At 38.0% G+C, this 18,521-nt stretch overlaps 1 protein-coding gene across 1 annotated transcript; it reads left to right on the top strand.

Annotated features, from left to right (window-relative positions):
* Positions 1-263: 263 nt before the first annotated feature.
* On the top strand, positions 264-18,521 carry LOC114663053 (serine/threonine-protein kinase pim-2-like). The gene is made up of 9 exons (XM_051934921.1): positions 264-539; positions 3,910-4,093; positions 7,818-7,964; positions 8,434-8,544; positions 8,690-8,790; positions 10,953-11,003; positions 17,644-18,022; positions 18,113-18,289; positions 18,382-18,521. The coding sequence occupies exons 1-9, from the start codon at positions 264-266 to the stop codon at positions 18,516-18,518; spliced, it is 1,563 nt and encodes a 520-aa protein (XP_051790881.1). The 3' UTR covers positions 18,519-18,521.

Here is an 18,521-nt window from a genome sequence, read left to right as displayed (position 1 = left end):
GAATGGCTCGAATTTCCGAGGCAGAGAATCAAACACGGCGCATGGGCAAACGTGCAGTCGGCTGTGTGACGTCACGGATTAGAACATCGATCAAAATCCTTTTACTTCACAACATTTGATAATCCCGTCAATCTTCTCCGGGACTAGGACCCAGCAACATATCTATTGGGTGATTCAGCTATTTAATTTCAAAGTTCTTCTATCTTTAGCTTTTTTTTTCCTTTTTACTCCTTCCAATTCTACAGCAACATTTTTGTAGCGAGATGAGTTACATACGCAAGACATTTAGGAAATGGAAAAATAATAAGACCGCTAATCGAAACCTGGAGATGAAGCAGTTACATATAACTTTGGAAGAGGAGATGCAGAAGATCAAGAGACACCTTGATCTTAAGATCGAGCATCTCCGAGACGAAACAATAGAGAAACTGAACCTAATGAGGGAAGAACAACAAGCTGAGCTACAAGGCCTTCAAAAAGTCTTGACCAAAGACATAGAGGAGGTCCATCAGCTTTTTCAAGTACAAAGGAATTCAGAGGTATTGTTCACAAAATAATTTCAATAATTTCACAATACAGTTAATTTAGTTGGGTACATTGTTTACTACCACTACTACCACAGTATGCAATTTATAAATTGCTAGAGGTAAGTAAATTAGATTAGATAAATTTTATTAATCCCATGGGGAAGTTCAGTAGAATTATCGTAAAGTGGGATTATATTCACTGTGTGTTTAACAAGGTTATGCGTAGCACTAAAATCTAATAAATCACTGACCATGAATAAAGTAAGAATAAAAACCCATATGTATAAAAGGGGTGGGCAAAAGTAGGTTTACAGTATGGAGAAAGTTATGCATTATGACTTCTACACTCAAACACACATTAATAATAATAATAATAATAATAATAATAATAATAATAATAATAAAATCTGACATATAATACAAAAAAATATAAAAATTAATAAATATATAATGTAAGAATAAACTGTTTTGTTTAAATCTACTTTTGTCCACCCTTGTATGGTATGTATACATTATATATGCTGGCCAACCACAAGCGTTACCTGGTAGGTAACCACCCATACAATCAGATTGTGACACAGACTACGAATGCCGTGAATATATATATATATATATATATATATATATATATATATATATATATATATATATATATATATATATATATATAGCTAGAGTTCCACAAAGGGAGAAAATGAGTCACGTAAATTAATATATATATATATATATATATATATATATATATATATATATATATATATATATATATATATATATATATATATATATATATTCCTAAACTTTCGACAACCTGCCAGGTATAATCATCAGAGGAAACATACGAAATCAAAGGCAATATATACTGTAGCTGGTGAAAAAAATATTTTTTTGTAAATGAAATCATGTCAGTAAGAGATCCGTTACCCATTTTTAAATCTGGAGGCCACTCAGTTTTGTATAAAGTACCTGAAATCCACACTTGAGTAAAAATACAAGTATCTTACCAGAAAATGGCTTTCGTAAAAGTTAAAAGTTTCCTATACTACTTGAGTAAAAGTCTTTAAAGTATCTCATATTTTCTATACTTAAGTGTCAAAAGTATTTTTCTGGTATTAAATGTGCTCAATACCCGTATTGAAATTAAAAGCAAATGTTGTTAATAAAAAGGTAGGCAAGTTTTATAGAATTTTATTCTTTTAAGCATGTACACCACCTTAAAATGTAAAATATTGACAGTTGCGGCAAAACTAGGTCTTCACAACTTCCTTCCTTCTATTCATTAATCCACTCCTCTTTCCTCCCTCTCTTGATCTACCCCTCAAGATATACTTACAGGATATAAAAGCTAATCCACAACTCACAGTTACATATTACTTTTACCTCATTTGCAACTGTAATAAGTTAATTATGTGCATCAGCTAGCCCTTAAATTGTGCCACTGACAGTAATGATCATTTTAATTTTAAAAAAATATATTAACTGACTGCGGTGGGTTGGCACCCTGCCCGAGATTGGTTCCTGCCTTGTGCCCTGTGTTGGCTGGGATTGGCTCCAGCAGACCCCCGTGACCCTGTGTTCGGATTCAGCGGGTTGGAAAATGGATGGATGGATGGATATTAACTGAGTTTTGAATGCTCTTGTTTAACTTGCCACAACCACGAGTATTCCCTCCCCCAGTGTAAATAATAGTTACTCTAGGAAATATCCAAACGGCAGGTAATAACTTATGAGAGTGTTTCACAATAATGGACAATTTTGTTCAGAGTTTTGAGTAGAGTTAATTCCGCAGAAATCAGCGGTAAACGTTATATTTGTGATTCTGATGTTATTAGCAACAGAGCAGTACCGTGGGTGGTGCGAACTGTTCACCCGCACAAGGCGCCGATCTTCGAAGGGCGCTGATCGACGACGTGGATTTTTCGGGTTAAAAAGAAGAAAAATACTAATAAAAACATGAATCCATCCATCCATTATCCAACCCGCTATATCCTAACTATAGGAAAACATTAAGTAAAACGTTTATAGATATTTCCCTTTGTTTTTTATGATTTTGTGAACAACGTGTACATTGAAATGTGTTTATATTGTCTTTTACAATCAGAGCCGAATTGTTGGAAATAAAAGTGCAATTCTAAGTAAAATCACAACGAGAATGACGCACTGCTCGAAATCCGCCACGCCCACTAATATGCAAAGGAAGAACTGAGCGGTGCGCGCCTTTACTGTCGGAACCGCGATGCACAATCAGTCATTACGCTCCCATAATGATCTTCTGTCTGCTCGATTCCATGCGCTCTCAGTGTGTTTCTGCCGTTATTTAAAGTGAGTTAATTTTGTGTAGTGCATTAGTATGTAGGGCGTAAAGCGTTCGACCGTTACACACGGCTTAATTTTGTATACTGTCCTGAATCTTTTTTTATATATTGTGTTAATTGTATCAAAAGTATTTTAAGTTTGTTTATGTAAATACATAAAATTCAAAAATAATTTAAAAAATTTTCTTTGTGAATACAATAAATTTGTTTCATCCATTTTGATTAAAGAAGGGCACATATTTCCCTTTCGGCACCAGGCGTCGTTTTGCCACGACGGCTCTGAACATAAACATTAGCTAATTAATAATATTAATTATGATAACTAAATTAAATGAACTTAACTCATTGCTTTCATTTGCACCTGTGTATTATCGCGATTAACCAACGTGCTTGCAAACCAGGATCTCTGATTCCAAACCTATTTATTTATTTATTTATGTATTGTAGCGAAGATGCTTAAGGGAGTAAAAGTATACTTTTTGCTTAGGGAATTTAGTGAAAGTAAAAGTGAAAGTTGCCAGAAATATAAAAACTCAAAGTACAGATACTCCTAAAACATATTTCCATACTGTAACGAAGTATTGTGCGAGCTGAAAAAAGGCTGTAAGAACAGAAAGCGCATGCAAAAGAAAACAATTTGTCATGTTATAATATAGTTTTTCAAAAATGACATTCTAGTTATATTGATAGTGAATATTAAGAAGGTGATGATTTTGAATAAATTCTAAACTCAATGGAGTCAATGGAGGCTCTGATCGGGGCTCTCGAGAGACTGAGCAAAGAGTCTGAGTGTCTGGGCGTACGAGTGTCCTGATAAAACAAAGACTGTTGGCTCATCCATCAGTAGTGAGTCTGTTTGTGGAGAGAATGTGGACTGTATCGAGAGGTTTACTCACCTCGGCAGCGACATTCATGCCAATTTTCTTTTAAATAGGGTTTTGGATAAGTACCTCTTTTGGTGTTTGTGTTGTCTTTCCGAGGCAGCAACATCTGCGTCTTTGTTCTGACATTTTTCAGGTCCAATATTAACCCAGTATCTCCTCATGGGTTCATCAATTTTGTCCCAGCATGCAGTATCTGAGCTACAGCTAGCGGGACTTTCCGTTGTTGCAGAGTCGGCCTCTTATGCCATCTCAGCGGCATCAGGTGCAGCTGTGATGTCTGAACTAATTCCCAGGGTGTTGGTGGTACATCTAGTTGTGTTTCGGGTGGTGGAAGTGCCGGTCTCTCTGTCTCAGACTCTTTATCTGAGTGAGATGGTTGTGAGGCAAGATCGCTTGTAACCTTGGCCGATGACTTCGTCAAAGCTACAGCTAGCTGCGGCTACAGCTAAGGGTCCAGTGGCAGTTACTTCATCGCCAGCGTTAGCCGATAGCTGGCAGTTCTGCTGTGGATCAACATTTTGTTGCTGACTGGATGAAGATTCGGCAGCCTTGAAACATTCAGTCAATTTTATGGATTTTCTTTAACAGTGGGTGTGTTTGTGTGTGTCCTGCGGTGGGTTGGCGCCCTGCCCGGGATTGGTTCCTGCCTTGTGCCCTGTGTTGGCTGGGATTGGCTCCAGCAGACCCCCGTGACCCTGTGTTCGGATTCAGCGGGTTGGAAAATGGATGGATGGATGTTCTTTCAGTCGTTGTGTTTTTTGTTTTTATGCAATCATATTTTCTTTCGGCCATTTTGCCGATATGTTGTCCCGTTACCCAGAATAACACTGTGGTGTGGTATGAAATAAAATCAAAATTAACTTTAACTGGGTCACATATATCCAATCAGCTGATGAAATTTTAAAATGTTTCTTATTGGCCAATGGACAACAGGGAGGTGGTTTTCTTTTAAGTAAATATAAAAAAAAATAATTTAAATTAGTTTGGCCAATCCCAGGCACCTGTACACATGGGTCCCCAATGCTGCAGCCTAGGCCAGCCTGTGCATGAATCCCACCTGCTGGTGACTCTTCCTATGATGTCAGTAGATGGACTGGGAGAGCAAGGGAAAAACTGAATGTCAATGAAAAGAATGAAATGAAAATTTCAGTCAATGAAAAGGAGTGTATGGTGTTTCTCGATATCTCTGCAAAAGGATGAAAGTCCAAGTCTTTAGAGTCCTGGTGATTCCAGTTTTGCTATATAGTTGTGAGACAGGGACACTATCCTGTGAATCAAGACAAAGACTGAACACCTTCAGTACTGCGTCTCTTCGGGGAATCCTTGGGTACAGCTGGTTTGACTTTGTGTTGAACAAGTGGTTCCTCACAGAATCCCGAATGAGGCACATTACCTGTATTGTGAGGGAGCATCAGTTACAGCTCTATGGCCATGTGACGTGATTCCCTGAGGGTGGTCCGGCTAAAATGGTAAGGACCCAAGTGGCTGGACCAGGCCAAAGAGACGCCCGCATAACACCTGGCTGCGGCAGACAAATGGTCATTTCCATGGGGTGGGACTGGACCGTGTGTCTGTCTGGGGGGTTGCCAACCAGGATCCCGAGCTGTTGTATGGTGGATATGGCAACGCACTGTAACAGTGCATGCTCCCCAACCTGAACCTGACCTGGTAAACTCTGATGCCACTTTTGAATATGTGTGTAGTGTAACAAGAGTTTTGGGCAACTTTCAAAGCAGCCCCTCGCATCTTTGAGGCACAAGGCAGAATAATTAAGTATAGATGATAATTTATGTTAGATGTTGTTACTGAGCATAACTCATCCTGCACTGCATGCTGAAACCAAACTCCAGGGTTGATCATGTTGTCTGATGTCAGTTATGATGAGCTGCCTGCTTTCTTTGCTCTCTTGTTCGTAAGAATTACTTGTGATTGCTTTAAAATCATTTCAATTTCACTGCCTCATCTGTGGGAGAAAACCCCCACATGTGGTACACTGTTGGTCTCATCTTGATGTCTAATTATGCAAGATATTGAGCTTTTTGATTTTTTTTAGCCCTAAACCTTATTTTTAAGCCATGTTTTGGACTACAGTATTGTACATCCCAATTAAACATGATCGAGTTATGTTTAAAAGTGGAACATAACCAATACATGTAATATAAACTACTAATATAAAATACTTATTTGTAAATGTAGCATCCTGTCATTTCCCTTTTTTCAGCGCATGTGGGGCTTCCGTTTAGAAAGTTTCAATGTCAGGGAATATGAAAACAATGCTAGGGATGTTGTCTTCTTTGGACGTCTATAAGAGCATAAAAAATGACAATTTCTTAAGAAGATCCAGAATTAGGGCTTTCGCTAATTGTATATAATAATTTAAAAACATGATGTTGAAATGAACTGATCAACAAAAATTTTATGGACCATTCTAGATGTGAATCAAGAGTGAAAAAGCGTACAGTACTTTTGAAACATTTTCTTGACAACTTTAATGTCACTCTGCACAATAGGGAAGAATCCTTTCTGAAATGAAACCGTTCTCTACTCTTTACATAATTGAGCAGAGTGTTTTTGTTAACAAATTAAGTTTAGAAAGGTCTTTTGGCAATGAGATGATACAAACTGTAGCCAGCACAAGTACTGCGCTGGCCATATCTCTACTGAACAAACAGGTAAAAAAGTTTATGGGTAGCTAGGCAGAAATATCCATATTCTGTTAACTGATGATAAACTAAATCTTCTAATGTGTTTCTGTTTTGTTTTATGTTTTACATTCATTTATTCATTCATTCATTTTCCAAGCCTGCTTTATCCTGAGCAGAGTCATGGGGAAGCTGAGGCATATGATCCCCATGAACAAAGGGAGATAAAGAGTCTGTAAACTGGTGAAAAATGTAAACCAGCTGATGTATTTTCATTTAATTTCATTTTTTACATGTATTTTTTGCCAATGTTTTCTCTTCATTATGTCTTAGTTTTACCCTAAAATTTTTTGCATGTATTTTTTGTCAATGTTTTGTCTTATGCCTTAGTTTTACCCTGACAGCTGCAAATAATTGATATTGTGAAAATAACTGGGTGCCACAATAACGTTTTAAAATATCTATTCCTCCTTTTTCTTTTTCTCTCTTTTAAAATTTAGATAGATATCTGAAGGATCAGACTACCTCTATTTTTAATATTTGACGTGGTACACTATGCCTCAGTGGCTATCAAGTATAATTCTAAGTTTTATCATTGTATCCTTTTGTTCTTCTCTTTCCAGGCACTCAAACTGTCAGATTCTATTTGTGTGTTTTTTGTGTTTTATACTGCTATCCATACCCCTACTGCATATCCTCAGACCACTTGCTGTTCTTGAGCAGCGCCTATTCAAGTTTTGGTGATTCCTAAAGCTTTTCTCTGGCTCCTTTAGAACACCTAAGTAAGGCCTAACCAATGAGTTAAGCCTGGGGGCCCTATTCGAAATCTAGCCAGGTGACAGTAATAACTTTATTAAGCTATAAACTTATAACATGCACTTCTTTAGGATGTGGGAGGAAAACTAATGTACCGAGATAAAAAACAGTCAGGCAAAGGGAAAACATGCAAACTGCTCACAGGCACCACTTGGGCTGGGATTTAAATCCAGGTGAATGGAGATGTGAGGCTGCAACTCTAATCACTGAATTAAAGAGCTGGCCAGTAAGGTAAAATGGTAGCTTCATTTTTGTTTTTTCTGTAAAAGATACATATTTTACTGTTCTGCTTTAAAATACTACTTTTATGTCTTGTCTTAGAAATATAGAGATTTATTTGTGAATTTATTATTATGCTTATTAATTTATTCAGTCCTGAATAGGATTATAATGTAGGATCATGTAGCAACTTGAAGTTGGGGACGGAAAGCACAATTTTATAGTTTAAATTTAATAATATTTACATTTTGACTAATGTGTACAGTAAGCAGTATTGCATAATTACTAGTTTTGTTATTTACTGGAGAGAAGATTTTTTTTCTACGCACTTAAATTGTTTTTGCCAGTGAGAAGTGCTATTACAAATGCAAATTAACCTTTTATAGTCTATCTCAGTTTACTTCAGTTAATCAGACTGGAAAATTGATTTATGTACTCATTGGGTGGTTTGTTTATGTTTTGTTTCTGTTAAGAATGAGCAAAGGAGATCAGAAGAGGATCAAACACAAGAAATCAAAACAGGAGATAACACTGAGCCTTCCAGTCCATTTGTGACAGCAGGTACTCTGGCTGTTAGCTTTACATGGAGTTATCAGCTCACATAGGGAAGTGAGAAATCATACGTAATTATATAAGAATTACAATTAGGTATTACCATATCCTTGCATCTCCATAAGCTTATTGAATACTGTACCAGATTAACATGAACTTTCATGTACTTGTAGTCAATTCATCTAAGCTATCAAACAGCTATTTATTAAAGAAGCTTAGTGCTATATTGCAATTAGTTTTGGCAAATTATTTCATAGGTGTTATATATAAGCAGTAATACAGTAATCCTGTCTACTACTACTACTACTTCTTCCTCCTTATCTATTCCAACTTCTATGTATACTGGAAATACTAAAATGGAAACATCACTGTTTGTTGTGAATTGTCTTCTATATATAAAGGTACTTGCAGTAATGTAATTCACAAAACAAATAGTAGCAGAGTCCTCACTTCCAGCTACATTTGATATTCTCTACAGATGAATTCAATAAGATCGAGGGGCTGCAAGAAGAACTTCCAATCCCTGAGGCATGTCCTGCAAAATACAGTTCCTCCTCTCACTCAAACTCAGAGTCTGACAACATCCATGGTAGGAAATGACAAAATGATCTTAAGCCCTAATGGCACATTTATATACTTTATAGTTTTATTTTGAAGTTCACTTTAACATTAGAGTTCATGTCAAATTTTACAATAAATTGTGCTGTCCCTCAGTTTAAATGATTTGATTTCAGACTGGAGAACCTTCCTTGATGACTATGATGTTGTATCTCTACTTGGAATAGGAGGATTTGGAGAAGTATATGCAGCAAGAAGGAAAACTGATGATGTACCAGTAAGATGAACATTTCAAATCAGCATTTCTAATGATAGATAGATAGATAGATAGATAGATAGATAGATAGATAGATAGATAGATAGATAGATAGATAGATAGATAGATAGATAGATAGATAGATAGATAGATAGATAGATAGATAGATACCCTAACACGAAAACACCAAGACAGTCCCGAGTTCAAATAAATGGGTGTTTATTTATAAACCTCACAAAAAAACACCAAGCACAACTTACTTCTCCTCCAAACACCTCTCCTCTCTCCACCACACTGCCTTCCTCCAGTTCAGTGTTCCACTTCTTCCTCACAGCTCTAACCTGCATGGACAAGGGAGTGATGTCCCTTTTATTGAGGACCAGGAAATACTTCTGGTGCCAGGGTTGATGCTCATTGGAAGTACTTCCAGGTCACAGGGAAGTCTCACATAACAAGGAGTACATCTCCCTGCAGTGTTCTTGTGCGGCACCCATGGACCCCAGAAGGGTTGTGTTGCTAGACTACAACTCCCAGCATTCCCTGCTGGTTTCCAAAATGTCACCGATATCAAGGCCATCTAGCAAAAGGGTAGTAATAAATACCACCAGAGACAGTCCTTCCCTGTCCTCTTTTATCCTGGCCTGGGAAGGTGCTACACACATGTCTGGTTGGAATGCCTGTCCATTTTTCTGGGCCTTCCTGTCCAGGTAAGGAACCATCTTCTTCTCTGGCTGGGATGTCCGTCTCTCCATTAGGGAAGTCTTGTCCAGGTGTGACATCCTTTACTCTCCAGGATGTAGATAGATAGATAGATAGATAGATAGATAGATAGATAGATAGATAGATAGATAGATAGATAGATAGATAGATAGATAGATAGATAGATAGATAGATAGATAGATAGATAGATAGATAGATAGATAGATAGATAGATAGATAGATAGATAGATAGATTTTCCCAGAGGGAAATTTGACTTTTTACAGAAGCTCAAAAAATAAATAAATCTACACACACTATGGTTTGAGCCCACACCAGAATTACTAAAATGAAAGAAACCTAAAAAAAATGAAAACTTCTGACTTGGCAGTTACCGTCACAGTGAGGTATTGTACAGGCATACTGTTGTTGGTATAAGGGAGATCTAATAGTTTCTGCTGAATAATTCTATGTTGTACTAGTAGAATAACCTACTGGTTATGTAGGACACTTGTATTAACCATTTATTCATTTTTATCTTTTCTGATTCACAATTGTATATGAGCTTCTTTTTGTCAATTACATTCTTTCAAATATTTTGTAAAATTACGTTATGTGATGGTGACCATCTTGCCTTCCTTTCCATCTTTGCCAAACGTCAACATTTTCAACATTAATGCTTTTTAGAAAATCCTTCTTATTAAGTCACCAAAATATTTTAATTTCAACTAGAATGTACTTTTTCCAACGTGTCTGGCAGTATTCCATAGACTTCTGAATGTTCATTTATCCATAACTCATTTTTGTCTGATCCAATCTAAAAATAGCTGGTTTGCTGCTGTTCTGGTGCACCAATCCAAAAGCCTCCATTTTCTTTCATTATACAGTATGTCCTTGATAGTCCTTTTTACACCACCATTATTTCGACTGAGAAGTCTTTACTATCAATTATTCTGGCATTAGTTGTCAATATTACATCCTAGATTACATTAAGACATCCAGGTTTGTCACAGTAGACGTTTTTGCTTAAAAGGCTTATTTCACTCCATCTTGCTTCATCAAAGTTAATATCATATCTGCGTACAGACAAATGAAACCTTTGATTGTCTTTACTTCTGTTTTATCTGTCATCACCTGGTTACAATATTATGTAACACAGTAATAATATGGTGTATGAAAAAAATGACACACTCTTTGGCATTCATTTCAAAGTCCCAATGAGTCCCAGTCTAGTGAATGCATACTGCTAACATCTATTTCTCTCAGTTCTCTCTCCTACAGGTCCAAAGCCTAGTGCCGTACATAGGTGCTATCTCAACTTTTACTTTGCATTTCTACATATGCCTTCCAATTGTGTAAAATATATTCTATTTACAACTGAGCACATATTGCAGAAACATACAGAGTGTAAGACCTTCAAACAATGGAAAAAGTAGACACCGCTGATGAGTATGTATCTAAGCTGTTTTGTATTTTCTTTCTGTAGGTTGCCATCAAAGCCATGAGCAGAGAAACAGTGGCAGAGTGGGTCCAGTTTGTAAGTAACCAAGTATAAAAAAAAGAAAAATGCATCTTGAGGTGTAGAACATACGTTTTCAAACGTGTGATTCATGTAACATGCTGCTTTGTATTCAGTATTGGAGATATAATGTGGTCTCAATTAAAGGAAACAATAATGTAAAGCTATTTAAAACCTAATAAAGTGCTTATAAAAAACATTTCCCCCTTGATAACTGTAACATTTTATTGTTATACAACCTTCAATCACAGTGGATTTAATTTGGATTTTTTAACATTGATGAACAGAAAGCTTATTTAATGTCAAAACAAGAACAGATCTCTATAAAGTGGTCTAAGTTAATTGCAAATTGTGAAAGTGGGATGGTTAACAATCAATGGGTTCCCTATCCCACTTTCTGTGAAACCTTACTACTGTTACTGGGTTATTTGGCCAGCTCTCAAAGGTTTGCAGGTACACCTGAGGAGCTCCCCCTAGCAGCACTAGGTTTCCCTGCAGACAGAGTGTAATTCCCACCACAGAGTGTAATTGGGAAGGGCCAGCATATCTGTCCTCTCCAAGACATGACTTATGTTAACCTTCAGTGCTTTATAGTGGCCTGGGGGACATTAACAAGGGTAAGAAACTGATTGTCCTCCCTCCCACTTTCACAAAATCTAAACACAAAATAATCGATCACATAAGTATTCCACCTTCAAGTCATGAAATGCCCTGAGTCTGTATTCACTGATCTCTATCAGTTTGGCACTTATGGACACTCCGAGATTTTTTTGAAATTCAACCTGAAATTCTCATTTAGGTTGGCATCTAGACTCTGATTCAACCACCCCAAGACATTAACATTGCTGATTTTAAATCATTCCTCTACACTTTTGGCTTTCTGCTTGGAGTTGTTGTCTTGCTGGAAAACAAATTTTCTCCCAAGTCAAGGTTTTCTTGCAGACTGCATCAGGTTTCTTTCCAGGATTTCCCTGTATTTTGCTGCATTCATTTTTGACTCTGACCCTTACAAGTAATACTGCAGAGAAGCATCCACAGAGAATGATGCTGCCACCTCCGTCCTTCACAGTGGGGATGGTGTGTTTTTGAAAATGTGCATGTGTGGTTTCAGCCAAATATGATGTTTAGTCTGATTGTTGTTATCTGCACGGTTTCTCCAATCCTAGTCACTGTACCTTGTAACTCCTTCAGAGTTCTCACAGGTCTCTTCTTACTGCTCTGTCTTTCTGTTTTTGCTGAAAGCCTGCTCTAGACAGATTGACAGCTGTACCATACTCTTTTGATTTCTTAATGATTGATTTAATTGAATATTCGGTGACTCAGATATTTTCTTGTCTTCATCCCCTGACTTTTCAATCACCTTCTCATGGAACTGTTTGCAGTGTTCTTTTGTCATCATTGTGTAGATTAGACCACAATGTTGATTCACTACAAGCTGGACCTTCCACATACTGGTGCAGTTTTACAGCAATCAACAAAACCACTTGACTACAGACAGGTGATCACCATTTAACTGATTATGTAACTTCTAAAACCACATGTCTACACCACTGATGTAAGTATATCACATTTAAAAAGTAAATAATGTTACTGTGATGTGACCCATTTTTTTTGTTTTATTTTTGTAATTTATTGAGGTCACTTCACAGAGAGGGGCGACACGGTGTGGAGTTTGCATGTTCTCCCCGTGTCTGTGTGGGTTTCCTCCTGGTGCTCCGGTTTCCTCCCACAGTCCAATGACATGCAGGTTAGGTGCATTGGCGATCCTAAATTGTCCCTAGTGTGTGCTAGGTGTGTGGGTGTGGGTGTGTGTGTGTGTGTGTGTGTGGGCTGGCGCCCTGCCTTGCGTCCTGGGATTGGCTCCAGCAGACCCCTGTGACCTTGTGTTAGGATATAGCAGGTTGGAAAATGACTGACTTCACAGAGATCTGTTTTCACGTTGACATAGCAAAGTCTTTTTCTGTAGATCAGTGTCAAAAGGTCAAGTCTATTGTGATTCAACATTATCAATAAAATGTGAAATCTTTCAAGGAGGTGAATAGTTAAGGCACTGCAAATGCACCTGTTCATCTATCTTCAAAGGGCAGTTGACAATATAAATAGATCATATTGAAAATAAGAATGAATAATGAGCAAAAGGCAATGAATTTATTTATGATCCAACTTTATCTGCTAGAAAGTCTCAGAAGCCAGAGATTATTCTGATTGAATTGGACATGAGGTGGAAGGAATTGCCCCTAAATGAGCACCAATTCAGAATTGGGTATACACATGTGCACTTGTGTGCACTCATAATCTCTCCTGTTACGAGTTACCAGTTAACAAGACACATCATTGTAATGTGGAAGATACAACCATCCATATTACTAACCGAGAATGCTAAACCGGATGGACGCAGGGACATCCAGCCATGGGCCGTAGCCGCAAAAAGACGTACTGCGCAGGCGCCCCAAGAAATGAGGGGCCGCGAGAGGCGGACAAGACCACAGAAAAAAGGAGTGAGCACAGAAAAAAGGAGTCAATAAAATGAGGCGATGCGAGCACAGAAAAAAGGAAAAGGCACAGAAAAAAGTAGTCAAACGCACGCGCCGCACGAAACACATTGCACACGAAACTAGCACACAAAAAAAAAGAAGACGCTCGCGCACAACAGCAAGGCTCCCCCCCCACCTACAGGCACCGGACGGGACACACACCAAGAGGGGGATTTAAGAAGCCCCTGGAACACAAAAAAAAAAGAACACAAAACCAACCAACACACCCTACAAGCAACGGACGGGACACACACAAATAGAGGGATTCAACAAGCCCCTGGAACACAAAAAGAAAGAAGACGCTCGCGCAACAACAATCCTCACCCAACCCCCCCCCCCCCCCCCCCCCACATCAATAAGAAGTGACACCCAAAGCCACATATCTAAAGGAAACGTCCATATTAAACATACGTCATCTCAACACCTTCACACTAGGCAGCATAGGTGGATCTCCTTACAATAAACCACTATTAACCGTTCAACTGCAGAAAAGGCTCCATATTAACAGTGAGTGCAATCCTCCTTATTACTTATCCATATTTCGCACTTGAGGAAAATTCATTGGGATTAATGAATGTCATTTGCAATCATTGTCATTCACTTAACTTCCCAGAAGAAACAACTGACAATACAAATAATGAATTTACACGTTGTTGTCAAAAGGGGCAGATTAGACTGCCTCCTTTACATTCATATCCTGAATATCTAAAGAAGCTTCTAACTAACGATGTGCTTGAAAGTAAAAACTTTATGAACTGCATTAGATCCTACAATAGTTCATTTGCTTTTGCATCTACTGGAGTACATATCAGGCCACCAAAAGGCAATGGCCCATACTGCTTTCACATATGTGGTTAACACAACGCACTATATTATGTCCAAAAAATATTAATGTTAATCACATTAATAACCAGGTCATTTCATTACTTCCTGGAGAGACACGGCTCTTTCTAAGCTCTGACAAAGTTGACTCTGATGACGACAATGAACATCTGAATTTCCCCATAAAATATTTGAACACTATTAACCCGGACGGATGACCACAACACAACCTTACCCTTAAAAACGGAACAATAATCATGCTGTTAAGAAACCTTAACACTAAACAGGGTTTATGCAATAGCACACGGTTAGTCGTCAACACCATGACACACAATGTTATTCAAGCAACAGTTCTTTCAGATTCACATGCTAACAATACTGTTCTCATTCCTAGAATTGACCTTACGAGTTCTGACCTAGAATTACCTTTTACATTGAAACGCCGACAGTTCCCCATTAAACCTGCATTTGCCATGACCATCAACAAATCACAAGGACAAACCATGGACAAGGTTGGCATCTACCTCTCTGAGCCCGTTTTTGGACATGGACAACTTTATGTTGCCTTCTCACGTGTTCGACGTTCATCTGACGTTAAAGTTAAATTTATAAATGATCCATGCCAAGGAAGACTCATTCAAAGACAAGACACCATCTTTACTACTAATGTTGTATACAAAGAAATATTCCAATAAAACATTACTCTATGCCAAACACTCTATTTTTTATTTATATAGGCATCATCCAAACCTGCACACTATTCTATATCTAATTCATACATCTCACTCTTTGTCATGCCCCAACGCCAGGGGTTGGCGAGCGAAGCGAGCAGGGGGCGGAGCCCCCTAGTTACTCAGAACTAAAATATGCATAGGCAGTGAAAGAATATGGAAACTCCTTAAAGACAATGGCCAAGTCAAGAAACAATGTTTCCCACAGTATTAGCAATATTAACCTGGATTTACACAAATAACAAAATATCAAATTAGACATATATTTATGCAAATATATCAGAATCATCATTTTAATCCTTTACTGTTACAAAATCTGTTTCTCTTGTGAAATGGCATCATCTGCTCTTCACGCTCACACTTTAACTTGGAGGTTTTTGATACAGAAGATATATATTGTATAATCACTAGCACTAGGAGTAAAATAGTAGGGGCAGCGATCACTCTGTTTTTTAAAGGAGATGATTTTGCCCATTTTTGCCATTCCTTTGTACAGTCTCCCTCACCACCTTACCCTCAGTCCCATTATTATCTAGCCATGACAATCTACATTCCTCCATTTACTGGGATAATCCAAGACTTGCTGCTGGAACCAAGTTACTCACCAATAAAGGGCTAAGGCCACTAGGCCACTACATGGAGCCACTTCTGAACCAAACACCTAGAACTGTTCTGGGGGACCCGGGTTTTTGATATTAAATTTCTGGTCAAAAGCCATCTTCTCCTGAAGCTCCCTGCTGTCACCTAGCTGTCAGGGAAAATTACAAACAATTCACATAAACCTACAGTGCTGTGAAAAAGTATTTACCACCCTTCCTGTTATCGTCTGTTTGTGCTACAATGAATAGTTTGGGACAAAATGTAATATTAGATAAAGCTAACCACAAAACCTGTTAGATCCTTTCTAAATTTCTAGGTAATATGTTTAACTAATAAAATTATCAAAGCACCTCTACTGTCTATGTGAAAAGGTAATTGTCTCCTTAGCTACTATTGAATTGCTAATTCAAATCAGTTGACTCAGCATAGCCAGACCACTTCAATCAAAACTGCTCCATACATAGTCACCCCAAGGTTTCTAGAAAAACAGCATGCCTTGATCACAGGAAATTTCAGAAGAGATGAGGAAAAAAGGTTTGTTGAAACTCCTCAATCTGGAAAGGGTTACAAAGCCATTTCTAAGACTCTGTGAATCCACCACACAACTGTGAAAGCCATTATCTCTATATGGAGAACATTTAGAATAGTAAGGAATCTCCCCAGAAAAAGCTGGCTTGGCAAAATTGTCCCAAGGGTACAGTAATCATTCATTCAAGAGGTCACTCAGGATCCAAGAGAAACATCTGAAGAACATACGACTTCAATAGCCTCAGCTAAAGTCAGTGTCCATGCTAACAAGGAGACTGGGAGAAAATGGGAGAGTAGTAAGGAGGTAATCTCTGCTATTCAAGAGTAACATCCATGTGCTAGCTTCACATTTAAAAAGAAAACACGATTTCCGTACTTTTTGGAATTATGTTATATTGACAGACAAGTCAAAAGTAGAACTCTTTGGATGATACATGTTCTATGTCTGCCATACAGCTAATGCAGAGTTTGACAGTAACGACATCATACCTGTGTCAAACATAAGGATGATATAGTGAAGATGTGCTGATGCTTTGCTGCCTCAGAACCTGGAAGGCTTGCCATCATTGAAGGAACAATGAATTCTTCACTATACTGTGACCTGAAGCAGAAGCATAATTATGTAGTAGGACAATCACCCAGAACACAAAAAGAATTCTACAACTGAATGGATCAAAAGTAAAAAAATTCAAGTTTTGGAGTGGCCTAGTCTAGTGAATGTCTTGACTGCTGTGGCAGGACCTAAAACAAGCAGTTTATACGTGAAAAACTATCAATATGTCTGAATTGAAGAGGTTCTGCAAAGAAGAGTGACGTGAAAGAATGGGATGAAATTATATAGTTGTGATTATTGCTGCTAATGTGCTGCAACCAAATGTTAAAACCATATGGGCAATTACTTTTTCACATTGTTGATAAGTGTGTTGGATTATTTTGCTCTTTGAATAAAGAAACCAATGATTAAAAAAAACTGTATTGCATTGCATATTGTCTAAAGGTCTGAAGCCATTCTTTGTGACAAAGGATACACGGAAGTGGGAAATATTTATCTTTGCATTGTATACAGTACTTCTTGAGCCAATAATAAATAGACTTCAATTTCACACAGTGACACTACTGCAGGTGAGCATATCTTGACTCCAGTTACTGTTCATCTTCTTACCCTGAACTGATGGCAACCACCATGTTCCACATCACTTGTGTTTGTGGACTTTCCTCCCATTGTGATTGAAATCCACATTTTGCTCTAGGTATAATTACGCATGTTGCTCTTTTCCTTCCTCTTGTTGACCATGCACAATCAGTTCTCATTGGGAAGAATTCACTTCTATTGTTCAGCATATCCATTCTCTGAATTTCAGAATTTAAACCAAAAAAGAATAGATTTACATTTAATCAATTTGTCTTTGTCTCTGTCTTTTTCCATCTGTATTTAACTAACAGCCCAAAGAGTCACAGCCAATCCCTATTGAAATTGCTCTAATGAAAATGGTGTGCAGGGTTCCAGCTTCGCCCAGGATCATCCAGCTCTTGGATTGGTGTATCAGCCCCTATGACATTGTGCTCATCCTTGAGCATCCCAAGCCCTGCATTAACCTGCTTGATTTTATTGTGGAACGCCGAGAGTACCTGGAGGAGCAGTTTGCACGACGTATCTTTCTGCAGGTTGTGGAAGCTCTCCAACACTGCCAAGCCAGAGGGGTATTCCATAGGGATGCAAAAGTCGATAACTTCCTTATCCAAAGCCCTACATGCCAAATTAAGCTGATTGACTTTGGGTGTGGAGCTCTGCTGCATGATGGGGAATATACAAGCTACAGGGGTAAGTACGCTAGTTCAAGATTTGATTGAATAACCTGTCATTCACCTGCCCATTTTAAAATTATCAAAGGTTCTTACTGTAAATTTCCAGGCTCCCGTAAATATGCCCCACCGGAGTGGTTTACTAAACTGCGTTACCAAGCCCAACCAGCCACTGTGTGGTCACTAGGTGTGTTGCTTTATATGATACTTTGTGGGATTATGCCATTTGAGAGGAAAGAGGAGACTATCAGAGGAAAAGTCAAATTGCCCAGGAAAGTTTCCAGAGGTAAAGAATCATTTCAAGAGACTCTTTTGAAGGGTTGATCATATTTCACTCTCTAATGATACTTCTTCTCTCTCTCTCTCTCCTTTTGCCAGAATGCCTGAATTTGATTAAGCGGTGTCTTTCCCTCAATCCTAAAGACCGTCCTTCTTTAGAGGAGATTCTTAAACATCCTTGGATGATGCGAGATGAAAACATGAGGCCTTTCGAAGTTCAACAATCTAGTCCATGAAGA

The sequence above is a fragment of the Erpetoichthys calabaricus genome, chromosome 12 (assembly GCF_900747795.2).
Source record: "Erpetoichthys calabaricus chromosome 12, fErpCal1.3, whole genome shotgun sequence".
Taxonomy (NCBI): Eukaryota; Metazoa; Chordata; class Cladistia; order Polypteriformes; family Polypteridae; genus Erpetoichthys; species Erpetoichthys calabaricus.
This window is presented reverse-complemented; position numbering and strand designations above follow the sequence as displayed.